Source organism: Danio rerio, chromosome 12 (genome assembly GCF_049306965.1).
Source record: "Danio rerio strain Tuebingen ecotype United States chromosome 12, GRCz12tu, whole genome shotgun sequence".
Lineage (NCBI taxonomy): Eukaryota > Metazoa > Chordata > Actinopteri > Cypriniformes > Danionidae > Danio > Danio rerio.
In genome coordinates, this window is record NC_133187.1 from 5,452,181 (window position 1) to 5,478,759 (window position 26,579).

Genomic DNA, 26,579 nt, shown 5'->3' on the forward strand with positions numbered 1-26,579 from the left:
TACCTTAATTAAAATGAAAAAGAATTAAAACTTAAACAATATGTTGACAAATTAAATATCTTATATGAGTCTTTGCCTGCCGCCAGCCTAACAACAATATTATTCATAAATAAAAACAACAGAAAATATTCAAATGTTCAAGTTTTATTGGATGCAAAAATACAAAAATAAATAATTTTACATTTTTCATTCAACGTAATTAGTCACAGCTCAAACACATTTGACATGAATAAATAAATAATGATAAATAAATAATTAAATGAGTATAAAAGCACAACAAATAACCAATGATACAAATAATACAAACAATCACAGCTCAAAGAAATTTGACATAAATAAATAATGATAAATAATTAAATGAAGGCACCAAAAATATGCAATAATATAAATAATACACACAATCACAGCTCAAAGAAATTTGACATAAATAAATAAATAATGATAAATAAATAAATAATGATAAATAATTAAATGAAGGCACCAAAAATATACAATATAATTATTACACGTAATCACAGCTCAAAGAAATTTGACAAATAAATAAATAAATAAACAAATAATGATAAATAAATTAATAATGATCAATAATTAAATAAAGGCACCAAAAATAGGCAAAAATATAAATAATAGACACAATCACAGTTTAAAGAAATTTGACATAAATAAATTAATTAATTAATTAATTAATTAATTAATTAATTAATTAATTAATTAATTAATTAATTAATTAATTAATTAATTAATTAATTAATTAATTAATTAATTAATTAATTAATTAATTAATAATGATAAATAATTAAATAAGTATACAAGTACAACAAATATCCAATATAATATATATGAAAATGCACATACAATAATATAAATAAAATAAATAATAATTAAATAAAGACTAAAAAAAACAAAAAGAATAGAATTTTTTTTCAAGTACATAGGAATTCAAAAGAGGAGTGTCGGCACTGATTAACAACACTGAAATGCTTTAAATCCTTCTGTAAATAAAGGGGAAGCTCCTGTTTTAAACATGAGTGTGGAAGGAGAAGGAGTGCAGCTGATTCATCAAACTGATCACTCGTTTTCTGACCATCTCCCAGCTTCTGCCTCCATCCTGAAAGAGGAACACAACAAATCATTTAGATGTTGATTTTTATAGATTTGACATTTTTGTAGCAGCAAACCATCAAGGAACAGGAAATTGTTTAACCATAACCTCTTGTTTCAGGAATGATTTTTGCTGCTTGTTCAAACTACTTATTTAAAGTGAGCTGAAAACACAGTTCTTGAGGCTTTTTGAGACAACTTAATCATTTTATAATTTTATCCACTTAAATTTGGAAAACAATTACGTTAATTTGTGTGTGTTGAGACAACATGAAGGACTTGTGCAGAACACAGCATTTCTACAGTGGGTTTAAATATCAGCAAACACAAAAGTCAAACTCATTTAGGTGGTACCTTTTCAAAAGGTATATTTGAACCAGAAAAGTCCATATTAGTTCTTCAAAGGTACATTTTAGGTGCATTTGGGTACTGATATGTGCCTTTAAGGTACCACTAAGGACTCTCTAGGTAAAAATATGTACCTTTTGAAAAGGTGCTGCCCCAGTGACAGCTCTTGTACCTTTATTTCTGAGAGTGTACGAAGACAAACATACAGTATTTGAAATCATTTGTTCAATTCAATTCAGCTTTATTTGTATAGCGCTTTTACAATGTAGATTGTGTCAAAGCAGCTTCACATAAATGGTCATAGTAACTGGAACAGTGTAGTTCAGTTTTTAGTGTTTAAGTTTAGTTCAGTTCAGTTTAGCTCAGTTCAGTGCGATATAATCATTACTGAGAGTTAATTTTTCATTTGTGCGGTTTTTATTTTGTGTAGTGCAAAGAGCTGCACTGAAATATTCCTTTATTCATCAATAATGTGTGCCTGCGAGGATCATTAGTGTTGAAAGAAAGAAAAGTTTTTGACGTCGCACTACTCTGCAGAGTTAGTTTTACCTAGAAACTGCAGTCAAACTGTTTGTCAAAATGATTCGCCCTCCTGTGAATTGAATTTCTTTTTCAAATATTTCCCAAATGATGTTCAACAGAGCAAGGAAAATTTCACAGTATGTCTGATAATATTTTTTCTTCTGGAGAAAGTCTTATTTGTTTTATTTCAGCTAGAATAAAAGCAGATTTTAATTTATTTTAAACTATTTTAAGGTCAATATTATTAGCCCCATGAAGCTATATTTTTGTCTAACAAACCATCGTTATACAATGACTTGCCTAATTACCTTAACTTGCCTAATAAACCTAATTAATCTAGTTAAGCCTTTAAAATACACGTTAAGCTGAATACATCTTGAAAAATATGTAGTAAACTTTTATGTACTGTCATCATGGCAAAGATAGAAATTATTTTAGTAAAACTTTTATGTTTAGAAATGTTGGATAATTTTAAACAGAAATAAATAAAATTCCTCAAAAAATGTAGAATAAAGCACGTATTTCTAATGAGACTGTGTTGAGTTATGGTTCTAGTGGCCAAACACTGTTCAATAATCATAGCTAGAGAACTGCAAAGGTTAATGGGTTGGAAATTCTCCAACACTTCATCTGCAACATCACCACTAACTGTCTGAAATGGTTTGTCTCTAAACTCTCATTCAAAAATGAACTCAAACATCTCCAGGAGACCAAAAAGCTATTCAATAATAGTATTTTCACACCTTTCTTTGCTCACGTTTGCTCATATAGTGCATATGATAAAGATAAAGATAAAGATTGATCTGTCAAGAGTCTCACCGTGTTCAGCTCTGTCATTCTTCTCAGTCTGTTAAAGTACAGATGCAGCTTCTTGTTCCTCTTCATTTTGTAAGAGCCCTGCACCGAGAAACAAGACGAATGATTATTTCTGACTCTTGATGATATTATGCCCATGAAGACAAACATATTAGCCCTCCTGTCAACTTTTCAATCCCTAACAGAGATAATTTGAGTAAAAGACAGGGTGTTTTTTTCAGTGTTAATATATTTGTTATTAAGAAAGTCTTATTTTTTTATTTTGTTTGGGATTATTTTTCATTATTTATGAACTGAATACAGAACAAACCACTTTTGATCAATAACTTATAAGTTATAAGTAATGGGTAAGTCAAAAGTTAAGTCTTTAAATCACACTTTAAGCTGAATGCTTGCATCTTGCAAAATATCTGGTCAAATATCATGTGTTGTCATCATGGCAAAGACAAAAGAAACCAGTTATTAGAAATTATAGAAAAATTATTACGTTTAAAAAGACAAATATTGGGAAATATTTGAAAAACACATTTAAAACTGTTATATATGAGGGCTGATAATTTTAGATTATCTGTAAATACTCACGCATGAGCGCAGTCCATCAATCTCCTCATGCATGATGTTTAGGAAATCATCCATTTTTTTAGCATCCCAGGGAACAAGTGCATCGTCGAAGAGGGCAGTGATTTCCACCAGAGCCTGAATGACGAACTGGATCTGCTTCTCAGGCTGTAGGAAACATAAAGGTAACACTATATTTTGATGGTCCAGTTGAGTATTAGTAGACTGTCTGCTTAATATCTGCTGATACTGCTACTTTAACAGACATTGAACTGACTATAAGAAGCTTTGCAAGTAAATGTCAACTAACCCTGACCCCAACCTAACAGTCTACTTATAATCTAATCAGAATTAGTTGCCATGTAGATGCAATGTAACCTAAATTCACCATTAAAATAAAGTGTGACCAAAATATAAATAGACAAATAATGAATATATCAGTCATATTCATACACTGTAAAATAGACAAAAAGTCATGACTACAAATGTTTTTAAGTTACTTTAACTTAGTTAATCAGGTGTCTACTACATTTTTTTAAGTTTATGCAAAGTTGAATTTAATATTTGTCGTCAGTTTGATTGATATAAGTTGAAATGACTAGAAAAGTTCATTTGATTCAACTAAAAAAGCAATAAATAAAAAAGTAATAAAGCAAAAAATAAGGCAGAAATCATTTATTTGCAGTGCAGCACATATTAGGGAATCTGTCTGAGTAAAATATGCGTGACTGACCTCTGCCATCCTGTGATTATTGATCAGGTCATATGGGATGGGGTTGAGGTCCTCATTGTCATCATGGACTTTTTCACCCTAAAACAATCAAGAACATTCAGCATTTAATAAAGAGCTCTGCGTGTTGATGACCTGAACTCTTCAACATCCCCTTAAATTATTAGTTTTGTTAGCTTTTAAAGGCGTTGTAAAGAAATCCTTTACTTGTTCCTAACCTGATGGAGTTTCTTCTCAATCAGGTCTTACACCAAAGAAGGTATTTGAAGAAAGTGGTAAACTGGTAACTGTTGACTTGCATTGTATTTATTTATCTTTCTACTATGAAGGTCAATGGTTACCAATTTTTAACATTCTTCAAAAGATCTTCTGTGTTCAACAGAAGATAGAAACTCATCAAGATTCGGAAGGAGGGAGAGTAAATCTAATCTGTCGTTTTTTATTTTATTTTGGAGAAGTATTCCTTAAGGACTCACATTAAAATGTGCTCAATGAATTGATTAATTGTTTAATTAATTAATACATTTTCTGAGCAAATACACTTTTTTTTTTTTTTTACATTTTTTGTTATTGTCTTTCAGTGTATTAAAAAACGTCTGGCATATTTACAACGAGAATCATTTGATGACATTTTAAAAGTTAATATGTAAATCCAAAATCAGTTCTAAACTTTTATGATTTCTTTTCTGTTCAACACAAAACAGCTCCAGATTTCTTCTGTTTGTCCTCTTTTGTGTCTGACTGAAGAAAAAAGCTTAAAGTGAACATGACAATGTGTCCGGCTGCTTAATTAATTACTACATTGCAATGCAAATAAATATGTCTTTTAAACATTATTTGTTTTCTGTTGAACACAAAACATTTCCAGCTTTCTTCTGAATATCACACTTTGTGTTCAAAGGGGGGAAAAAAGTCATAAAGATTTGTAACCCCTTGAGGGAGAGTAAATAACGAGTCATTTTTTACATTTTGCGTGAGTTTTCCCTTTTATCTAAATAATAAATTTTTCTGAGCAAATAATAAATATGTTTTAGCATTACTTGCAGAGGATCACTATCTTCAGTCTATTAAAATGTCAGGCATACAGGAAGAATCATTCGATGATGTATTACAGGATTATTTAGGCACAGTTCACCCAAAATCGTAACTTTTCTCACCATTTCCTCACACTCAAGTTGTTCTAAACTTTTATTCATTTATTTTTTTCTGTTGAGCACAAAAGAAGACATTTTGAAGGAAGCATGTTTTGTGTTCAACAGGGAAACATGATAATAGTTTAGAACAACCTGAGCGTGAGGAAATGGAGAGGAAATTTACGTTTTTTATGACAGTTCATCCAAAAGTGTAAAAACAAAATCTCATTGTCTCATCCTTCACTTGTTCCAGACCTGTGTTGGATGAACACAAAGGAGGGCATTTTGAAGAACACTGGTACTTTCTGGTACTTGCGTTGTATTAGTTTTTCTATAAAGGTCAGTGTTACGTGGTCTAGCATTCTTCAAAATATCTTATTTTGTGTTCAACAGAAGAAAGAAACTCAACAATTTGGAACCAGTTTGTTAAGTAATTATTGTTTTTGGGTGAATTAATCTCATTAAGACTCACACTAGAATGTGCTCAGCTGTTTAATCAAATGTTGAGAGAAAATAAATATTTGTTACCATTATTAGCAGAAAATACTCACTATAATGCCATTCAGTGAACTGAAAAAGTGTCTGGCATATTTACAACAAGAATGATTTGAAGACATTTTAAGTTAACTTTTTTCAGTTTTAGGTGAACTATCCCTTTAAAGACTCTAAGCAGAAAAAAAAACGTTCAACCCCCCTTGGTTCAAACTCACCATCTTCCTGAGGAGATCCAGAGAGACCCCGTGGTGATGCTGAAGTCTGTGTTTGACCCAGCGGCAGCCCAGCACAGAGCTGAAACCGACCGACAGGAGCACACAGAACTGCGCAGCCGCAAACACCTTCATCCCGCTCTTATAAATGCTTGAATATGCTTATAGATGCTCAAAGCCACAGGTGGATCCGCTGATTCTGCAGGGTTTTCGCTGAAGCTCTGGTTGTATGTTGTTGTCTGATGTTGGATGATTTCTTTTTTGCTCCTCCATTCTGTCCGCGTTTTATGTGTCGGCATTTCAGCCCTGAGTTTTCACTTTCCAAGCACCTTTCACAGGTGTGTATGTATTGCGCAAGAGCTATTGTGGGAAAGCACAGCTGGGATTTCTATACAATAGGCTACTGTATCTCCTATATAGCCTACAAAAATAATAATATTTACATTATATATATTTTTAAATAAACCTAATATTATAATATTAGCATTAAAGGCATAAACGGAAGTCACACTATAAGGTCGCATTTATTTATGCTAGTTAATATATTTACTAATATAAACTAAGAATAAACAATACTTGTCTTTTACAGCATTTATCAATTACAGTTCAACATTTACTTATGCCTAATTAAAGTACAAACTCATGCTTGTTAACTTTAGTTAATGCACTGTGAGTTCACGTGAACTAACAATAAACAACTTCATTACCATTAAATAATGTTAGCAAAATACTGTAATAAGTCTAATGTTCATTGTTTGTTTATGTTTGTAAATACATTGAATGACATTAACTAATACAACCTTATTGTAAATGGTTCATTATAATCATTAATTAAAATATTGCATGTACACAATGTATTAATATTTAAATTAAAAAACGAATAATGCAATAATGATGATGACGGTAGGCTAAGAAAATAATTATAGGCATAATCATAATAATAATGATAAGAAGAAGAAGAAGAATCTTCATTTTTTATCAGCCTGCATTATAATAATTGTTATTGTCATTACTCTTTTTTGTATAGCCTATATATTATTACAGTTATAATAATTAAACAACAATAACAGAAATATGACTAACAATAATAAGTAATAGCAATAGTAATAGTGGTATACTAATTATATACCACTAGTATATAATAATAATAATAATAATAATAATAATAATAATGCAGTAGATTATTATTTTAAAAATAACATTCAGATCTTTTTTGGGAACCGTATTATAACATTATGACATTACAATAGGCTATTAATACATGTATATATATATATATATATATATATAGCATGCTGTTTGTTTATTATTCTTTAAGTAATCTCTGGGTGATTTATTAAACTAGTTTATTTGTTTTCTCATTCCTGGTTTTAAAAAAGGGCGTGTTTCTTTACGTGTGAGCGTCAACTTTGACTCTTAGAAAAATGTGGGAAAGGAATTCCCAGCCCGAGAATGTGAAAACGAAAGCTATAGTGACGTCGCAGTGCGGTGACGACACATATGACATTTCATTTCATCATCGAATGTTCATTAATTATAATTTTACATTATTTAGAATCACCACAACAAGCCAATGAAACACTAAGACTGCAAGCTTAATGGTTTTTTTAACATTAAAGTTTTTATAAAAAGCCTACAGCAAATTTTTATATTCGCAATAAGAAGACTATACGGCATGATGCAATGCGAGGCAAAATATGACAGATAATAATAATAGTAATAATAACTCGACTTAATTCTAATGGCAACATTTCACATAGTCTAATCAGAAATATCCCCTGTTAAATTTATGTTTTAATTGATTTTGACTTAGTTTCTTCAATGACTTATCATTTTTATATGTTCCTGTTCTCTGCGATAAGAAAGTTAAAGAAACAGAAGAGGTTTAAGGAGAACTACAAACGCTAAATAAATAAATAAATAACCTAAATCTGCCTGCATAAAGACAGCATTCAGTCTGCCTCTAAGTCTTTCCTTTTAGGATTCAGTTATTTTAACTTATTTAGCCTTTTTAAGCATGCAGAGCTACTTTTGAGGTGAAATATTCCGCCTATTCTCAACTTTACACAAGAATTGCATAATAAACATCATCCCAACAAATTTCTTATGCTTAATTTTTTTTTAATATACCTTTTTAAATAAATTGTTTTCTCTTTAGTTTAATTTACTTACTGCTTTGTAAAACTGCTGGTAGTTGGTTGATATATATATATATATATATATATATATATATATATATATATATATATATATATATATATATATATATCAATATAGCATTTGTGACCGTGTAAAAAATAATTAAAATTTTTACACTGCTGTAAATTTGAGGGTAGCAAACAACCACAACATATCTTTTTTTAGGTTTGCAGTAGTGTTTTTTTTATTGCAATAATAACATTACATTACAACAAATACAGATACAAAACTGAAAGTATGGTACAATCAATAGAAATGTGACTTTTTGAAAAAAGTGGAATGTAAAAAATTTAGAACAAATATAATATATGTAAAACAAAATAAAGAGAACAAGAGAGAGAAGAAGAAAAAAAGAAATAATTAAGGGCACATGACAAAGATAAAACAAATTATTGCAGAATATTAAATAAATCACATATTTTAGAAGTTTAATAGCTTTCTTATTGTGAGAGTCTGTGATGGTACTTAAATAAAGAGCTAGTTCTCGTTTAAAAAAATAAAAAATTAGGCTTAAAATGAGTATATTTAAATTTGTGTATAAAAAACTTTCCAATAAATAAAATGAGGTAATGCAAAAAGTTGAATTAAGGAATTATTTTCCTTTAATGTAAAGCCCCAAAATAACATGTGTATAGCTTAAAGAAAAATCACCACAAACCTTTTGGACAATTAGAGTTTACATCAGACCAAAAAGATTTAACAGTGGGACACTCCCAAAACAAGTGAGCAACAGATTCAGAAGAGGTTTCACAGAAAGAAGAGCAAGAGATGTCAGTGTCATTTTTGACAACCACAACATACCACACGAGTCACGACTGGTTGTTGGAAGGGATACAACCGCGAACGGAAGTTAACGAGAATTATTCGTTAATTAATCTATTAATTGTATTTTATTAACGTCTACCTCTACGCCAACCCTAATCCCAACCTTCACAGTAATGAAAAAATAGTAATTATACCGAGTATTCTACATTTTATTTATTAAATTACCCATTTCACTGTATTTCAGTAGCGTCCAACCAGCCAACCATCACATAGTGTAAAAACAGTAATTATACCGAATATTCTTCATAATACTTGTTAAATTACCTCTTAAATTGCATTTTATGAACGTCTACCCCAACCTCAATCCTCATAATAATGTACAAATATTAATTACTCTTGTACTGTGTCACAAAAATTATGCTATTTTGATGTGAGTATCCGCAGTTGTATCCCGTTTAGACTTTACTCTGTGCTGATGGCTGTCCCCCGTCTCAGTACAATCAATGTTGCGCACGGCTTGCGCAATCGCACAGCTCGTCAACAGGAACACGATGAACCCTGCGTTCATTTCCCATGCTGCACTTCGCGTCAGCTGATCTGCTCACATCTGTACCTCCTTTGCGCTTTTGTTTTTTCCTGGATCAGCAAACGAGTGACAGATATCACACGACTCGAGCTCACGTCGCTTCAGTACGAGGAAAGAAAACACAAGAGGCACGATGAGCGCGTAGGAGTTCAGAGGAACCCACGACGCATCGACGCAGAACAGGCATGGTGAGTGGAGTTCACTGGATTAACGATGTTTGCAATTCCCATTGAGGTAAAGTTGGTTTTATATTCACACAATCGTTCAGTTTTTATCAGCGACAGCTTGTGACACGCTCCCTATATTATTTAACACGCTAACTTGAATATGTTGTCTGAAATAGCATAAGGATGACTTTAAATCAGCATTAACAGTTAAGTTAGCATGGACTCATTGACTTTAGCTCATCTTAATGTTGTACTTTGATATCTATTGGCTGCTAATATGAATTCTCTATTTAGAATTTGCAAATAATACTTTTCTAAAGTTATAAAGGAGAAAGTGTGAATGTGCGAATATAAAACCCACTCTAAGTTATCTAAATCTTCTTTTCTGTCCTAAACGGTTAAAATGGACCTTTATAAGGTTTGTGTTAATGCATTTATGTTTCTGAACTCGTGTTAATGGCAAAAATCACAGTTTAGTCAGTATAACCAATGTTTTTAAATGTATTATGAAAATTGTGAAAGAGTAGCCTTTATTAACTATCTTAAAGCTCAGTAAATATCAGATTATTTGCATTAACACACAGTAAAACCCAACTTTATCAAATAAAATAAGTGTAGTTAGCTCAGAATTTACTGAAAGTTAATTTTGTTTATCTGTAAAGAGTTTTGAACAGTGTTGATGCTAATTAGATAATTCAATATCTCATTACTTCAACTTAAATGGAGTAAGTTCTTAGTACAGATCAGTTTTTTAACGTAAATGGTTTGTTGCAATCAGTTTCCTCAAATGTTTTGAGTTGCCTTAACTTACTGGCCTTTACAGCACTCAGTTGGTTTTAGTTCTCTTCATTTATTGGGTTTTACTGTGCTCTAATGCAGGAGTTCTCAACTGGTTTGGCCATGGGACCCACATTTTTACATGATCATCAAGCCGCGACCCAAATATTTAGGAACTGTAATACAATTTTAGGAATTATACTTAATTTGTATTTCTTTGTTAACATAAACAAGTAGTGACGGATACATCATTAGAAATACACCAAGGCTTACAAATAAACACTATTTTATTGCCGTCATTTAACAAAATGGATCAAATTACAGAAATATTACAAAGTAAAAACAACAAATACTGTTAATAATAAACTCTTAACATACATGTTTTCTGGTTTCTAAAGGTTGTTTTAATTTAGAAGGTTTCATGCTCCTCACTACATGACACTGAGGCTTTAAGTCTTTTTTTGTCGTCAATATATATATATATATATATATATATATATATATATATATATATATATATATATATATCCATGCTATACATATTCAGGGTCGTACTTGCGCTTCAACATATTTGTTGCAATAATTAAATGAAATTTCACATGTTAAACGGTAGGGTTGTTGCGTACGCATTTCAAAATAAAAGTCCGGTATAAGCAAAATAAGTAAAAAATTAAACTTTTGTTGTTTTTTTGACCACACACTTCGCGACCCACTGAAAATGTTCCAACGACCCACTTTTGGGTCCTGACCCACCAGTTGGGGAACACTACTCTAATGGATTAAGTTCACAGTGCTCTATAGGGTTGGATTTTGAGCTTTAATGGTTTGTTACGATCGGTTTCCTCAAACGGTTTGAGTTATCTTAACTTTTTAGGTTTTGCAGTGCAGTTGTCCAAAATAAAATTGCAGGATTCCAAGTGTACTACAAACATTTTTATCTATTTAAAGGTTTAATTCAACCAAAAAAAAATGTACTTGCTTCATTCTCCCTAAACTGGTTTCAAACATTTTACGGTTTATTTTCTGTTGAACACCATCGATAACCACTTACTTAAGGAAAATTCAATATTGTGGAAGTCAATGGGCGCCAACAGTTTCCAAACATTTCTCAAAATATTTTCTATTATGTTCAACATAAGTAGAAATTCAAACAGGGGTGCGTTTCCGAAAACCATTGTTAGCCAACTAAGGTCACAAGTTGTGTCGTTACAAACATAGTTTGTTGATTTGTCGTTTCCCAAATCCATCGTTCCAAATGAACATTCACAAACTTGTATGCTTGTAACTACACCTCTGCAGCTGTAGTTAGAAATATAGTGCCTGGCTGTGTTCTATTCCCAGTTATCCCTCCTATGCCCTATTCATTTACAACATTTAAACTTGTAAATGTTTTTTTAAAGCATTAAAGTCTCTCTTAGGTGTAATAAACTATTTTTACAGTTCAGTTTTAGCGATCTTCATGTTTACAATTGTGCTCCCTTCACTGTGCACTTTGAAAACATTGATGTCATTTTGAACACAGTCGTGTCTCATGACGAAAGCTATAGGTGACCTATTATTAAAAGCTGAATTTACGTTACGTCTCCAAAGCTTATGAAAACAAAAAACATAGCATACGTTAATGCTTTTAATTTATAGTAGGTTATTTATTAAGTATCTGTACTGTATATGACTCGGGCCTGCTGGTTAGAACATTTCTGCAGTGGTTTGCATGTGTCCAATTGTAAAAGTAGACTTTTCAAAAAATAAAAAAATACATAAACAATATCCTGCTTACTAAAAATAATCATCAGCATTATCGTCATCATTAATATCATTATTATTATTATTAAAGTAGGATTTTTTTCTTTTCCCAATAAGTAATAAATATTACATTTCATTTCATAATAAATCGCCTCATTATTTATTTATTTATATGATTTATATATGATATTAGAATATTTGTTAGCTTTTGTAAGTGATTTTATGTTAATTTAGAATATATTTTATAATGCAATGTTCCTAATAATATTAGTAAGGGAAACACAGTATGTGCCATTTGCATATTTTTCAATTATTATGGAAAGCGAGTGCATGTTTTTTACCAAAACTAATATTGCCTTTTTTTAAGTGTGTGTGCGTGTAAAACAATATAACTTGCACAAAAAAATGATGGGGTTCTTCACTAAAGAAGTAGTTATGCCACACCATTTAGAGCATCATTATGGGTGTTTTATGTTATAGTTAACATGGTTCCAACAATGGATCTTCGACAGAGAAACTGGGTTTTGGGAAACACTCGTCACTACATTGTTCGTTTCCCAAATGATGCATTGTACTATGATAGTTCAGCCACGAGTTATGTCGTTTGGGAAACGCACCCTAGTTTAGTGAAAAGTGAAGTGTTGGTAAATGCTGACAGAATTTTCAGTTTTGGAGGAAATTTTCCTTTAAGCACACGTCTTTATCAGTTAAACCACATGTAAATATCATGCATAAAAGGATGCTTAATGAAATGTGAAATGAAAATGTCGACTTGTGCATGTACTTCACTGACTTGTGACTGGAAATCCATCTGAAGAGGAAACTGGCAGGAATGTGTGTATCACTTCCACTATTCGACACATAAACAAAGACTGTCAGTTTGTCATACACACGCTTAATCTTCTGCTTATTGGGTTTTTGTGAGCTTTATTTAAATCTCCTTTGTTATGTAAACATGCAGGGATTTTAGCACCATCCATTTAACAACTTGCTTCGTTAGTATACAGTTAATTCAGCAGGTTTTCATGTATAATTTGACAAAACCACCAGAATAGCATGTCATCCACATGTTTAAAAAGCGTCTCGGCTTATTGATTGTGAAGGGTCGAGACACGTTTTAACAAGTTCAAAAGGTTTGTTAAAGAAAAAGTCAAGTCTGATTAACGGAGCCGTCTAATGAAACAAAGATGGTGAACTGATTTGATTGATGGCCTCATTTACATGTAGACAGTGATCAACAATACTTACAGGCTTCTGATCGGCTTGGAAGATCAAGGTTTGGTTTTGGCCATCGATCAGGCGGAGCTTCTGTTTATATTTACAGATAAAGGTATATTCGTGAACACAACGACTAAATTAATTCTGTTCAGCATATTGTGTCTCTTCAGAAGATGTGACATATTGATATATTTAGTGAAAAGATTTGCAGTGGAGGTACAAAAATCTCTTAGATACTAAAAACATATTGTTTTCTGAAGATGAGTAATGGACTATAAAAATTATATGTGTGTGTGTGTGTTGCCAAAATTACCCAACATTGGGTCAATATGGAGTGTAGTCTTGTTGGTTTGGGAACACATGAGCTTGAGCAAGCGATGTGCAAGCATTTTACGAAGTAATAGACTAACTAAGGTCTCTATTTACTATTTATATGTTAGACAATACAGAATAACGAATATGTAAACACAAATAAATGTTTTAAGAGTAGCCAAACACACATTTGATTGTGTTGCATTTATAGTGTAAATGTTCATAGTAAAAAGCAATCAGACAGCTGAAAAAGACCATAATCTAAAATCCACTGCCTCAAACAAGGGATTCATACTTCCATTCATTGTCTGTGAGTGATTTTTATTAACCAGGGGCCTCATGTATCAACGCTGCGTACGCCAGGTTTCACGCACAGAATCGCTCACGTTTGGATTTTCTAACGATGAAATGAACGTGGGAATGTGCGCAGCTCCACTCCAGCTTTATGGCTGCCGTACGCACATTTTTTGTGCGTGTCTGTTTTATTTCCATTGGCGACTCCTAGAGGCAGTTGTTAAATTGCTCTCTACAAAGTGTCTGAGCCTTGCAATCGCAGCTGTATGAGACGGGTTCATCTAGCAGGTATATAATGTTTCCATACCATGCAGTTGACCAGCTAAACATTAAAGCGCAATTTGCAGCGGTCGCCTGTTTTCCCATTGTAGTGGGAGCGATCTACCGCACGCATTGCTATAAAGGCACCACCTGAAGATGAATTTGCATACGTGAATCAGAAACATTTCCATTCAATAAATGTGCAAATAAAATATGATCCACAAACTTATTAATGATTCCTACTTGTCTTTCTCGTGATAAATAGTAGGCAAAATCTGATATGTAGCGGGGGGAAAAAATAAGAAAGAGTTCATCAGACGCTGGATTCGAACCGAATTCATGCTCGAACGTGTCAAAACATGCTGACATGCGTTTTTCGAGCTGCACCACTGAGACTGTTAAGAGTGCTACAACATTTTACACCTATAAATCACACTATTTCTCTTTTAACTCCACAGTGCGATGTTCAGACCCAACTGTGTCAACCGCATCAGCTAAACTCTCCCACTCTATTTTTTTCTTTTGTTATTTATTCCGGAGAACAAACTTGCAAATAACAGCGTTTTCCTCCGGTCTACCTCCGAAAGCAGCACCTCCAATTCACATTCTGTTCAAAGTTTCTCTTCTTGCTTGCTTTTGCCATTGCTTTTTCGTTGGGTTTTGCCAAAGTAGAGTCATTAGTATATTCATACGGGGGAGGAGGCAGGGAGGGGTTTTGTGCTCGTACATGTTGCGTTCAGTTTCACGTTCATTCAGATGTACAAAAGAATATGGGTGGGATTCGGCATACGCAGTGTTTCATACATCGGAATTTTTTCTGCGTACGCACATTTACAGCTTTGTGCGTACGCAATGTTTTAGTAAGATTTCCACGCAAGTCTTCTTACATGAGGGCCCTGCTGATATTTAAGGTCAAAGACTGAATGAGCGTTAGAAAGATCAGGGCTTTTCTGGAGGAGCAAGCTGTGCAACTTCTTTTCCAGACCCTTCTTCATTTCCAAGCTGGACGATTGCAACACTCTTCTGGCTGGACTTCCATCATGTGTTATCAAGCCTATTTGAAAACACAAAATAGTTGGCATCACATGCGCTTTTGTATTTGTTCATCATGATGTAATGTTTGTTCATTCTGCTGTGCTCGTGTGCAGTGTTGAGTGTGATTGATTAGTTATAAAATAACTTGTCACTGTTATTAAATTACTTATCCGCTGGAAAAGTAAAGGGATTTCTTTTTTCATTTTAAAGTAGTTTAATCATTGTTCTTTATACTTGTATTAAATATTGTACATACTGAATATTCAACAGTTGCCAGAGAAGCAGAGAAATGGTTTCTTGCTATGATCTTGCTTGATCTTGTATTCATCTAAACAGAAGCTTCGCCTGATCGCTGGCCAAAACCCAACCTCACTGGTTCTAGCTTGATCTTCCAAGCAAATCAGAAGGCTGTAAATATATGCTATTGATTCTTGTTATGATTGTTTCATATTTAGCTGAATAATTGCATTTTTAAGAATTAAGTAACAAAAGTTGAACAATTGCACATGCAAGAATCAGTGCGCAATATAGACCCATTAAAACTAAAGATATTAGTTTAACATTTTAAAGTGTTAATGTTTTATTAAACATATAACTAAAAGGTCCTTTGTACAATGATTATAGTTTAATTTCTATTAGCTATACATTTGGATAGCTATGGCTATGAGTTTTAGTATTGAGTACAGAATTGCTTATTGAGTAATTGTTACATTTCAGACAAAGTAATCTGAAAAGCATTTTTAAATACAGTATTAATGACCAATCATGATTTATTGATAACTGAATTATTAAGTAACTTACCTAACACTTTGTGTTACACTGAGTGCTCCCTCTAAAGTGAATTAGAGCATGATGAAATGAGAGGGAAGAGCCTTGATAAAATCTGAACCACAGACTGTAAAACACAAGTGTTCTCCTACGATTTGTCATTGTTAACTGTTTGTGATCAAATCTCTGAAAGCAGATCTTAATATTAAACCCAAGCACAAGCATTTCTTAAACCTTGTGTGCTGTTTTGGATGTTTTCATCCACTCTTTTGAGTTTTAGTTTGACCACAGCTTTCTCTGTGTTTGAGCAAATGTATTTTTTTTGACAAGTATTTTGGGAAAATGCTTTGAAAACTTTTAAAAATTCAACAATATACTCTGGGCAAATTTACTGCCCTTTCATTATGTTCGTGGCAGTTTTTGCCCCATTGACGTCCATTTATAGTGACATTGACATTTGTCATGTGCTTGTGGGAGAGATCTTTAACACTTATCTTGATGTTTCAGAAAATTAGATAAGGAGCTCAACTCTCAGAACACAAAAATCATAGTAGTATTTAGGCACACACACACTATAATCTGCTGATTTACTTTGTAGAACTCCAATTGAAAGTCAGAGTTTTTTTTGCACAGGCCCGGCTAAAGGGTTAATGCTGCCAACTGATTATCAACAGTAAAAATGACAAGTTTACCTGTTCCCAACAGGGAAAACCAGCAAAAACGAATGCATGATTATATGCTGACAGTACTTTGCCATTAAAAATGTCATTATAATAGAAGTCAATGAGGCTTAAACAACCATGAACATAATAATATAGTAGTACATTTGAACAGTACACAAGGGTTAATGTACCTATTGATTGATTTTATGTTTATATTTCATTTTGTGTATGTGTTCTGAGGGAAGATTTTGTCTCTATGTACAAATTTGTGTAAAATACCTGTTTTATTCATCATATCTTGTACTTTGGGTTAAAACAGAAGCACTCTTTTGGCCAAATCAAGCAAAAGTTATAGATTTTGAAACTTCTGAAATTTGGAAGTAATGTGGGAATGTTACAGTCTTTAGACACTGCATGAATTGCAAAATGTTGCAACTCTCCTGATTTCCTCTATTTGGATTTGTCTGGCTGTTTTGCAGTGTGTGAAGTGGAAATAATCACAGCTAGAGGAGCCATGCTGGCCACCCAAACACCTGAGAGCGGCCCAGACGCTAAAGATGTTAAACAGGTTTGTTACTTCCTCATCTTTTTCGTTTCGATTTGGGAATGTTACATGGTCATTGATGGCAACTCTTGAAAGCTTGCTGAGCAGGTTCTAGCTAAAGCTCAGTTCACTTGCGGGAAGCTTAATCTGTTCAAGGAAACTTTATTAAGTTTAAATTGAAGTTGGGTGTCATTTAATGAAAGATAAAGCTTATTAGAGGTACACCAAAATTATTAAACCTCCTGTGATTTTTTTTTTTTTTCTTCTCATTCAAATATTTCCCAAATGATGTTTAACGGAGCAAGGAATTTTTCACAGTATTTCCTATAATATTTTTTCTTCTGGAGAAAGTCTTATTTGGTTTATTTCCTCTAGTTTTTCATTTCTTAAAAACATTTTTAGGTCAACATTTTGTCTTAATATTTTCTTACAGAACAAACCATCATTATACAATGATTTGCCTAAATAACTCAGTTAAGCCTTTAAATGTCACTTTAAGCAAAGAAAATAAAGAAAATAAATTATTAGAAAATATTATAACTATTATAAAATTATTAAAACTATTATGTTTATTAATGTTTAGAAAAAAAAAACTTTCTGTTTAACATGGATTGGTGCAAAAAAAAATTTCAGGAGCTAATAATTCTGACTTCAACTGCATATCGTAATAACGAACATTGATATATGACCTTCAGAATGCTGTGTGTTCTATATTAATTATATTTTCATACAAATTGTATATTTAAGCTTTTAAAGAGTGCTTTTAGAGAATATTCTCGTTGTATTTGCAGTGGTGTTCATAACAGCGCCTCATGATTGGAGACTGGGTTATCTTAAGATTTCAAACATTAATATTTTGACATTTATCAGGCCTATTCATTCATTCATTTATTCATTTATTTTATTTTCGGCTGATTCTCTATTAATCTGGGGTCGCCACAGCGGAATGAACCGCCAAATTATCTAGTATATGTTTCACGCAACGAATGCCCTTCCATTGCTGGAAAACACCATACAAACTCATTCACACTCCTACACTACGCACAACTTTGTCTACCCAATTCACTTGTACCGCATGTCTTTGGACTTGTGGAGGAAACCCACACCAACACAGAGAGAACATGCAAACTCCACACAGAAATGCCAACTGACCCAGCCGAGGCTCGAACCAGCCACCTTCTTGCTGTGAGGCGACAGCACTACCCACTGTGCTGCCAATCAGGCTTATGAATCAAGCTGAAATATTGATTGAATATACTGCGACCTTTTATATGTACATAAACTCAGAATAAAAACTACAAAAGCTTTTATTAATCTTATCGTGTATGAGTGTTAATGAGAGTGTATGGGTGTTTCCCAGTACTGGGTTGCAGCTGGAAGGGCATCCGCTTTGTAAAACATATGCTGGATAAGTTGGCGGTTCATTCTGCTGTGGCAATTCCTCATGAATAAAGGGACTAAGCCTTAGGAAATGGAATGAATGAACATTTGTTTACTCTGAAGATGCATATACAATAAAACAATACGCCTGTGTTGTTATAACTGGTAATCTTTTTTGCAGCTTAGATCAACATTGTGATACTACATATACCATTATAAAAGTTTTAACTGGTTGCAACAAGACGTTGTGAGACCAACAGAAGCCTGTAAGGAATTTGACGCTGTTACTTTTATGCAAATGAGTTGAAAAGATAGCTCAGTTTGCATGTTGTCTTGAAGCTGTCAGACCACACATACAGAATGGAAACCAGACAACTTTTGCATTCATTTGAGAAGTTCCGCACAAGAGATATGCTTTTCTCTCTGGCTATTTCCTCTTTATATGTTTAAGACCTGCTGTTATCAGCAATCCTGTAATACTTTATATTAATTTTTATTTTTTTTACAGAACTAAAGCAAGACAAAGGCTATGTGAATGAAACTCTTCAGGTTCAGTAAAAAACTGACGCAGTTTTAATTTACTAGAACTTCTATGTCAAGCTGCATTGCTGCATTTACACTACAAGGATACTTAATGCAGTGATTCAGTATTTGGACACATCTGATTTTTTTTTTAATTCACTTTCGTTAACATTATTAGATGATCAGCTTTATAGTTTTTGGACATCAACTTTCGCTTTCTATCCGCTGTGGTTAGTGGTTTTTCCAAAGTCACCAGTCACTCAGCGTTTTAACTGGCCTCAATTTTGTTGATGGAAATTTCTTGTTGAGTTAATAAAGGTACAACAATTCCTCAGTCGAGTCGTTTTGATCTTTGATTATCAGCTGCAATGTACAGACCCAATATACTTTTACACATGCGTCGTCTGCTGCGAAAGTTTACTGCATAATTACATACATCCTTACAACATTTCATCCTCAAAAAAGAAGATAAAAGCAGCAAAATAAGCCATTCATTCATTCATTCATTCATTCATTTTCTTGTCGGCTTAGTCCCTTTATTAATCCGGGGTCGCCACAGCGGAATGAACTGCCAACTTATCCAGAAAGTTTTACGCAGCGGATGGCCTTCCAGCCACAAGCCATCTCCGGGAAACATCCACACACACACACTCATACACTACAGACGATTTAGCCTACCCAATTCACCTGTAAAGCATGTGTTTAGACTGTGGGGGAAACCGGAGCACCCGGAGGAAACCCACGCGAAAGCAGGGAGAACATGCAAACTCCACACATAAACGCAAAATAAACCAATAGTTAATAAATAATTTAGGTTTTTAGAGTATAAACTCTCAATTCATAGGTTACCCTTTTATTATTATCCTTATTTATTATTTTATCCTTTATTCATTTATTTATTTTTACTTTATTTATTTTTAATTCAGGCTTACAAATAAATATTATTTTTATCTGATAAATCAGTTTGTTATTTTAAATAAATCTTAAATCATTTGCTATTTTTTCACATTTAGTATTTTTAATTTATTTTTAGATTATTTGTTTAAGCTTACAATAGTGTTGTGTGATGTCGACCAATTTGGCATCGTACGATATCTAATGTGAAACATTGCGATGGACGATGGCATCATCGTCATAGGCGGTGGTAAATCAATTATTTATGAATAATTAATTAATTCAAAACATATTAATTAATTGTAGCCAACCGTTTCAACTACCTGACCCGCAAGGTGTTTGTTTTTCCCATAACCAAATCATAAATAAATAAAGATTAAAGTTACACACAAATTACCAACTGTCAATCTTTTTTTCCGCAGGACTCTGACATGAATAAGCAGAGTGATCTGTCGTTACAATGGCATCAACAAATTTGGTTGGTAAAAAAGGTGCACAACCAGGGTTTAATTTGTGCCAGAACAAGCCGGGTCTGGCACCTGTGAAATCTGATTAGGCACCTCATTTAACCGGTCCCGCTTCTCACACACTCCGCGTGATTTTCGGCTGTGACAATCCCCCCTGGTTTTCACTTTCATTCGTGACAAAACCTGCCACCATGCCCCCACCCCTCGCTCTTCCCCTTCGTCCGTGACACCACCCCTCCCCACTCTTCACTTTCATCCATGACACAACCCTACACCATGTCCCCGCCCACCTCCACAGGCTTTACTTTCAAACAATCCGTTACCTCTCCCTGCTCTGGTAACATGCCGCATCTGTAAGCCCGATCTGTTCCGGGAACTCAATGTATAAATTAAGCACTGTGCACAACCAACAGGAATCAACCAACGGCATTTTCGCTAAAATTACCAAGTACAAGCGTGAAGGCGAAGGATTAAAGCATTGTACTGACGCTGTGACACGTTACCTGATAGATTCAAAAGACAGAAGAGTCGTTAGAGACCAGTTTAATTAAATAACACGTTTAACAACTATAGTGAGACGCCATCCAGCAGTACATTCTTGATAAACTGTCCAACGTGCACTGCTCTCTGGGGTTTTGTGCTCAAAGCACCCGCTGACTGCTGGAGCTCAGATGTGTGCATATGCTGCAGCATGCTTGTTTGTGTGTGTGTGGTGACGTGATGTGCGTTCTCAGTGGTACAGTGTGGACGGAGATCTTTTCAGAAATGCTTGGTGAATCGCCAATGTGGACAGGAATAATTTTTGTTCTAAAATGCCATTTATAAAGTTATTTAATCTGAAAACTCAAGGTGAGAGTGATCATTTCAGTTCTAACTTTAAGGTTTAAAGATCATATATTATGTGTATTCTGAACTGAACTGAAAAGTGAACGCTCTTCTGTGCATTTTGTGCCTCTTATACATGCACAACTAGATCTAATCAGGGTCAGAGTTTCCTCATTCGTCAAAGATTTTGTGCTTATCATGATCAACCCTTAAACACACGCTCAGTGGTTTGGTTTGTAGTCGTCTTGGGCTCATTTCATCATGACTGCTGGGTTTTACATGTCATTTGACTTATTCAAAAGGTTGCCATGCTGAATTTCTAGCGCTCTGATTTGTCAGTGCTTTGGCTCATATGCACTAGTCAGTCAGCTGACGTCAGGTGACAGTCTGTCTGTAGGTATTGCTCACATTCACATGGCATGTCCGTTCTGCACTCTTGTTTCAGGTCCTCAAGAGGCGGCACAAAGCCTTCTCCACTGCTTCTGTAAACTTGTTTTTGTTGTATTTTTGTAGATTCAGTCTGCTGACCTAAATGTCATGATCATACAACTATCCGATAGCCAGTCTTAAATTACACTCCTATAAGCTTTGGTTTTAAATAAAGTGGAATGAAATTTTGTGTCTCAAAGGATTATAGTGTTACATATATAAACATTAATAAAACCAACACTAAATGTAAAAGCAATCGTAAACCTATACATAGATAACATTCTGTAATGTAAGGATACATATAGTTAACACATAATCTAAGGCAGACTGTACAAGTAGTTTATGTGATACAGTACAATATTGTGCAAGATATTGAACTAAAGAGGTATTTAAGGTTAAATTATTGATTTTGACTTGGTTGAAATGGAGTCAGCTTGCTGTATCATTGAATCAATAACTATCGACTATCCTAGTATTTCCACTAGGGATGGGTGATGTGGACTTCATAATACATCAATGTGTTTTCTGGTAAATGCACCGTGTGCTTTACACAAAGCTATAGTCTGCTTGTGTCCAATGAAATGCCATTTGAATTATTAATAATGTTAGCAAAGGGGAATTCCATTGTTTCAGCTGTTTACATTCATTTCATGACATTAGTATAAACCTATTTAGTGGAAAAGGAGTATTGTTTCTATTTTTGTTTGCTAAATAGTGTTGTGTAATGTAATATCAGTTTCATTCATACTGGACACTAGAGGGCGCACTTGCACAAAAACTTCACATAGGCATTACAAAGGTAAAGATGTCGAATTTCCCTGTAGTCCAAAGGAATTTATCTGTTCAGTGTAGTGCTGATCTCTGAGTGCTGATCTCAAAAGCCTAATGCTGTGTTCACACCAGAAGCGGAACGCACGGATAAATTGCGCTATTTGCGTGTAAATAGCCGCGTGAACATTTGAGTTTACTCGCTTTGTACGTGCGTCAAACCCCGCTTCATTCGCGTGTCAAATTCACTTCAGAACAGACACGGATTCGCGTGATGGGCAGGGTTTCTGTCTGCCCGAAGACTCTAGCTTCATAGCTAAAAGGCTAACAAGGATTTTATGAAGAAAATAACAGTGTTTATGTGCTTTATGAAGACTGAAAAACAGCGTCGATACGTTTAGGGTCGTGTCTGAGTCCACTACATTCTTTCAGAGGTGCATCCAGCTCTGTGAGCTCATAAACTCCTCCAGAAACTTAACCTGGCTGACAGAGGCTTTCAGCGGTGCATCTGACTGAGCCAAGCCGAGTTTGATGAACTGTTGTCGGTGAAGGCTGGAGGATTTCCCTCGGAAGACCGACAACAGGTTCTACGTCACAATCACGCCCCCACAAGAGCAAGCTTCTGATTGGTTAACGCGGCGCGAATGTACGCTAAAGTTCAGATTTTCGAATTCGAGAGATTCGCGCGAAATGCTCGTTAACGCTCAATTCGCCCCGCGCCATTTGCGTCATTCGCGCCGCGTATCGCGCCGCAGTTTGTCTATTCGCGCGCTTGCATTGACTTAAGATGTAAATCACTCACGCTTGATGCGCCTGCCGTGTCTGGCGTGACTGCAGCATAAGGTATTTCCAGACTTGTGTACCCTGCACTATCCCTTTATGTCAACTCTAAGGGCGCACTCATATTAGGATACAGTTGCCTTGAACTGTGCCAAAGCGCGATTGTCCCCCATCCCCTCTTCCACTCGGCCAGCACTCACATTTTGTTTTTACATACTGGGCCTGAGCACGCTTACATCATCGATGATGCGACTGTTCAGTTTAACATGAAGAGAAGCGCTCTCACTCAGCACAGTGGAGATTGCTTTAGTTATATCGTTTTGTATTATTTTGACTTGTTTGAGATCGAGTGACACGTAGTCAAACACGAACAGATCAGCCGCTTTTGACACTCAAATTATCATAAAAGTCCTCGGGCTGCAGGTATTAGGAGGTTTCCTGAAGGTGTAGCTGATATGCAGCGAGGGGTTTGCATCTTTAATAAACTACGAGTTTGCGTTCATTGAACAGTAAGAATGAATAATACATTTATATGAAACAGTCCCCTAAAAGTGACGTCGCATCTCAGTTGCGTTTTGCACTTATACTACAAGCCAAACCCAACCCAAGTGAACTGCGCTCTGGCACACCTCTTCCAACTGGGCCAGGGCCGGCCAACTGAACCATTGGTGCACTCGCACTATGCTATCCGAACCATGCCCAGGCACGTTTGCCCGTTCGTTTGTGAAGTGTGAGTGCTCTGAATCGGTCTCAGGTGGTGTTCAAACGACTAAAACTATATAACTAAAACTTCACTGTGCTGAGCGAGAGCGCTGTTATACTGAACAGCGCATCATTGATGACGTAAGCGTGCTCAGGCTCGGATGCAATGTGAGTGCAGGACTACAGGGGAGACGGGAGGTGCTTGCTTCAGCGCGGTTCAAGGCAACTGTACATAGTGTACCACGTACACTTTTGGACTGCCCTATTTTTAGTGTTCTCAGACACTGATGTTTATCTAAAAAGACTTTAAAGCATGGGTTTCAAACTTGATTCCTGAAAGGCCGCAGCTCTGCATAGTTTAGCTCCAAACACCTCCAACTCACACCTGCTTAATAGTCTCTAGTAGTTCTGAACACCTTGATTGTTTGGATCAGCTGTGTTTGATTAGGGTTGGAGCAAAACTGTGCAGAGCTGCAGCCCTCCAGGAATCGAGTATGAGGCCTATGCTTTAAAGGAAATATTTTAAAATGTGAATCCTGAATGTGAACGTTTTTGACAGTTTTTTTTTATGGCAGTTGATATTTTTTTATATCTATATTTTTTATTATAGAAAAGTGACATTTATAAAAGGTTGTAAATTTGATCTGGTTTTGCAATGAAATGTCCATAGAAGCTGATACGGCAAAAAATTCAAAAATCTCTCTCTCTCTCTCTCTCTGTACCCTGCAGTGGATCAAGGGCAAGATCGCACATACATTAAAAGCCCTGCAGAAGCGCTACATCACCACAGACACGGCGGTCACCAGTGAGGATCTAGAAGCAAACCTGCTGTGCTGTGCTTTGGAGGCGGTTTTCATCCATGGAATCAAGAGTAAGTTCATCCGATCTGATGGAGGTCAAGTGCGCAAAGGAGGATCTCGAGGAGCGCTGCCTCAGCCAGTCTTCTGGGCTCTGTTGAAGACTGTCACCCACAGGTGGGCCAGAGACGAGACTATGAATCAGTTTCAATAGTGTGCATGATAAGAAAGTTTGCACTGGTTATTGGACATATTGTGCAATTCTTAGTGTGCTTCACACTTTGGCTGCGCAATATATCGTTTCGGCATCAATGTGTGTGTCCACAATAGTCACATTGCAGAATACGCAATGTTGATTTGGGATTACAGTTGATCAACAATTGAGAAGACATGAGATTTGTGAAGTCATTGCAAAGTATAACCATAACAGACTGAAACTTTAACTTTCTGTAGCTTCGTTGAAGAATTTTACTGAATTATTAAGATAATGAAGACTTTACACTTTTATTTTACATTTAAATATTCATGGTCTGTACCTGAATACTGTTTGACTCTCCGGAAAACCTTAAAGCACTGTTTATTTTTGCTCTTTTGTAATTATTCTTGCTTGCAATTTGTTTATTATTTTTACAGATGATTCACACCCTTACAAATTCTCCCCAACCAATCTAAATCAATGATTTAACCTCCGCCCCCTTATTCATATCGCAATATATATCACAAAAACTCTAAATATTGTGTAATGAAGGCCAGCTAATGACAGATGCCGTGGTCAACCGACACCAATGCTTCACTGGTTTGATCTCGATCTTGGAGAAGGTTGGGTGCTGTAGGACCTATAGGGGTTGCATTGATGCCGTGATCCTGATGGGAGTGAGGCTTATGGCGAGTTCAGACTGCATGATTTTATCCCCAATTTGGACTCGCCAATAGGTTTTGAGAAATACCAACAAATACCTGAAATTACAAGCAAATCGGTGCTCATTCACATGAGTGACAATCACACAATGTGAACTATCAATGACGCAAACTGAGAAAATCGAAGATGGTCGCAGACACCCATGAGATATTTGGCATGCTAAATATCTGGGGCTGTCAGTGGTTCAAATCATGCCGTGTAAAATGTGTTCTGGTTGAAAATAAACAAGAAATGCTAATTGTTCGTTACTAGTCAGGTGAGCAAAATAAGTGCATTTTCTAAAGCAAAAGATAAAATAACGAAAGATATATTACATGACCTCGCATTGTTTCCATGTTACTTCTAGTGTTTGTTTGGTTGTGAGACATAGTCTGGACAAGCAATGCAATGTGTTCGTGCAATGTGAAACCCCTTGTCCCCGATCCATTCTACAGTGTAAACACAGCACCAACAGAAAGCTAACCCAGATAGTCATGCAGTGTGACAACATCTGTGACTAGACTACTTTGAAAATCATGCAGTCCGAATTCGGCATTAGGGGCGTGAGTCTAACAGAGGCCAGCTAGTCAACTGCTATACAGGTAAACTCCTTTACTCCTCTGACCTCCAAAAGGTGCTCTAGTGTTAGCCTCCTTATAAGAGTAGCCGACTCCCGTGAGAAGAGTCACCGGTTCGATCCCAACTTGGTTTGGGGGTGTAGGACTGGTCGAGGTTACAATTGCAATATCAGATTTTTTAAATATCGTGCAGGGGAGTGGGCTTGACAAACCACCAATACACATAGACCGTAGGAATCTACGTCTTGGTGAGTTGCATTTGGCCATGTTTGTATTGAAATGCAGGAGTGCAC

The 26,579-nt window shown here is 35.0% G+C and overlaps 3 protein-coding genes across 5 annotated transcripts in view; 1 reads left to right on the top strand and 2 right to left on the bottom strand.

Moving 5' to 3' along the window:
- fra10ac1 (FRA10A associated CGG repeat 1) overlaps positions 1–26,579 on the bottom strand; it is an 855,621-nt gene that overhangs the window by 577,459 nt on the left and 251,583 nt on the right. The gene's annotated exons all lie outside the window — the stretch shown is intronic.
- Positions 997–6,059, bottom strand: ifnphi4 (interferon phi 4). The gene is made up of 5 exons (NM_001161740.1): positions 5,919–6,059; positions 4,079–4,156; positions 3,370–3,513; positions 2,791–2,868; positions 997–1,108 (listed from the first exon to the last, which is right to left on the bottom strand). Exons 1-5 carry the CDS (start codon positions 6,048–6,050, stop codon positions 1,019–1,021), a joined length of 522 nt encoding a protein of 173 aa, NP_001155212.1. The 5' UTR covers positions 6,051–6,059; the 3' UTR covers positions 997–1,018.
- The window catches only part of plekhm1 (pleckstrin homology domain containing, family M (with RUN domain) member 1), a 42,529-nt gene continuing 25,488 nt past the window's right edge, over positions 9,539–26,579 (top strand). For 2 of the 3 annotated variants that reach the window (NM_001327851.1, NM_001327852.1), the window contains 3 exon segments: positions 9,539–9,653; positions 17,182–17,270; positions 24,743–24,987. In NM_001327851.1, coding sequence (NP_001314780.1) covers positions 17,217–17,270; positions 24,743–24,987 — 299 coding nt within the window. In that variant the 5' untranslated portion in view covers positions 9,539–9,653; positions 17,182–17,216. 3 annotated transcript variants of the gene reach the window in all.

Coding starts and splice junctions, on each gene's coding strand:
- ifnphi4 (NM_001161740.1), bottom strand. CDS start 6,050: ATGAAGGTGTTTGCGGCTGCGCAGTTCTGTGTGCTCCTGTCGGTCGGT. Junction 2,869..3,369: donor TTGATGGACTGCGCTCATGC/GTGAGTATTTAC, acceptor TTCTCGGTGCAG/GGCTCTTACAAAATGAAGAG. Junction 1,109..2,790: donor GAATGACAGAGCTGAACACG/GTGAGACTCTTG, acceptor TTCCTCTTTCAG/GATGGAGGCAGAAGCTGGGA.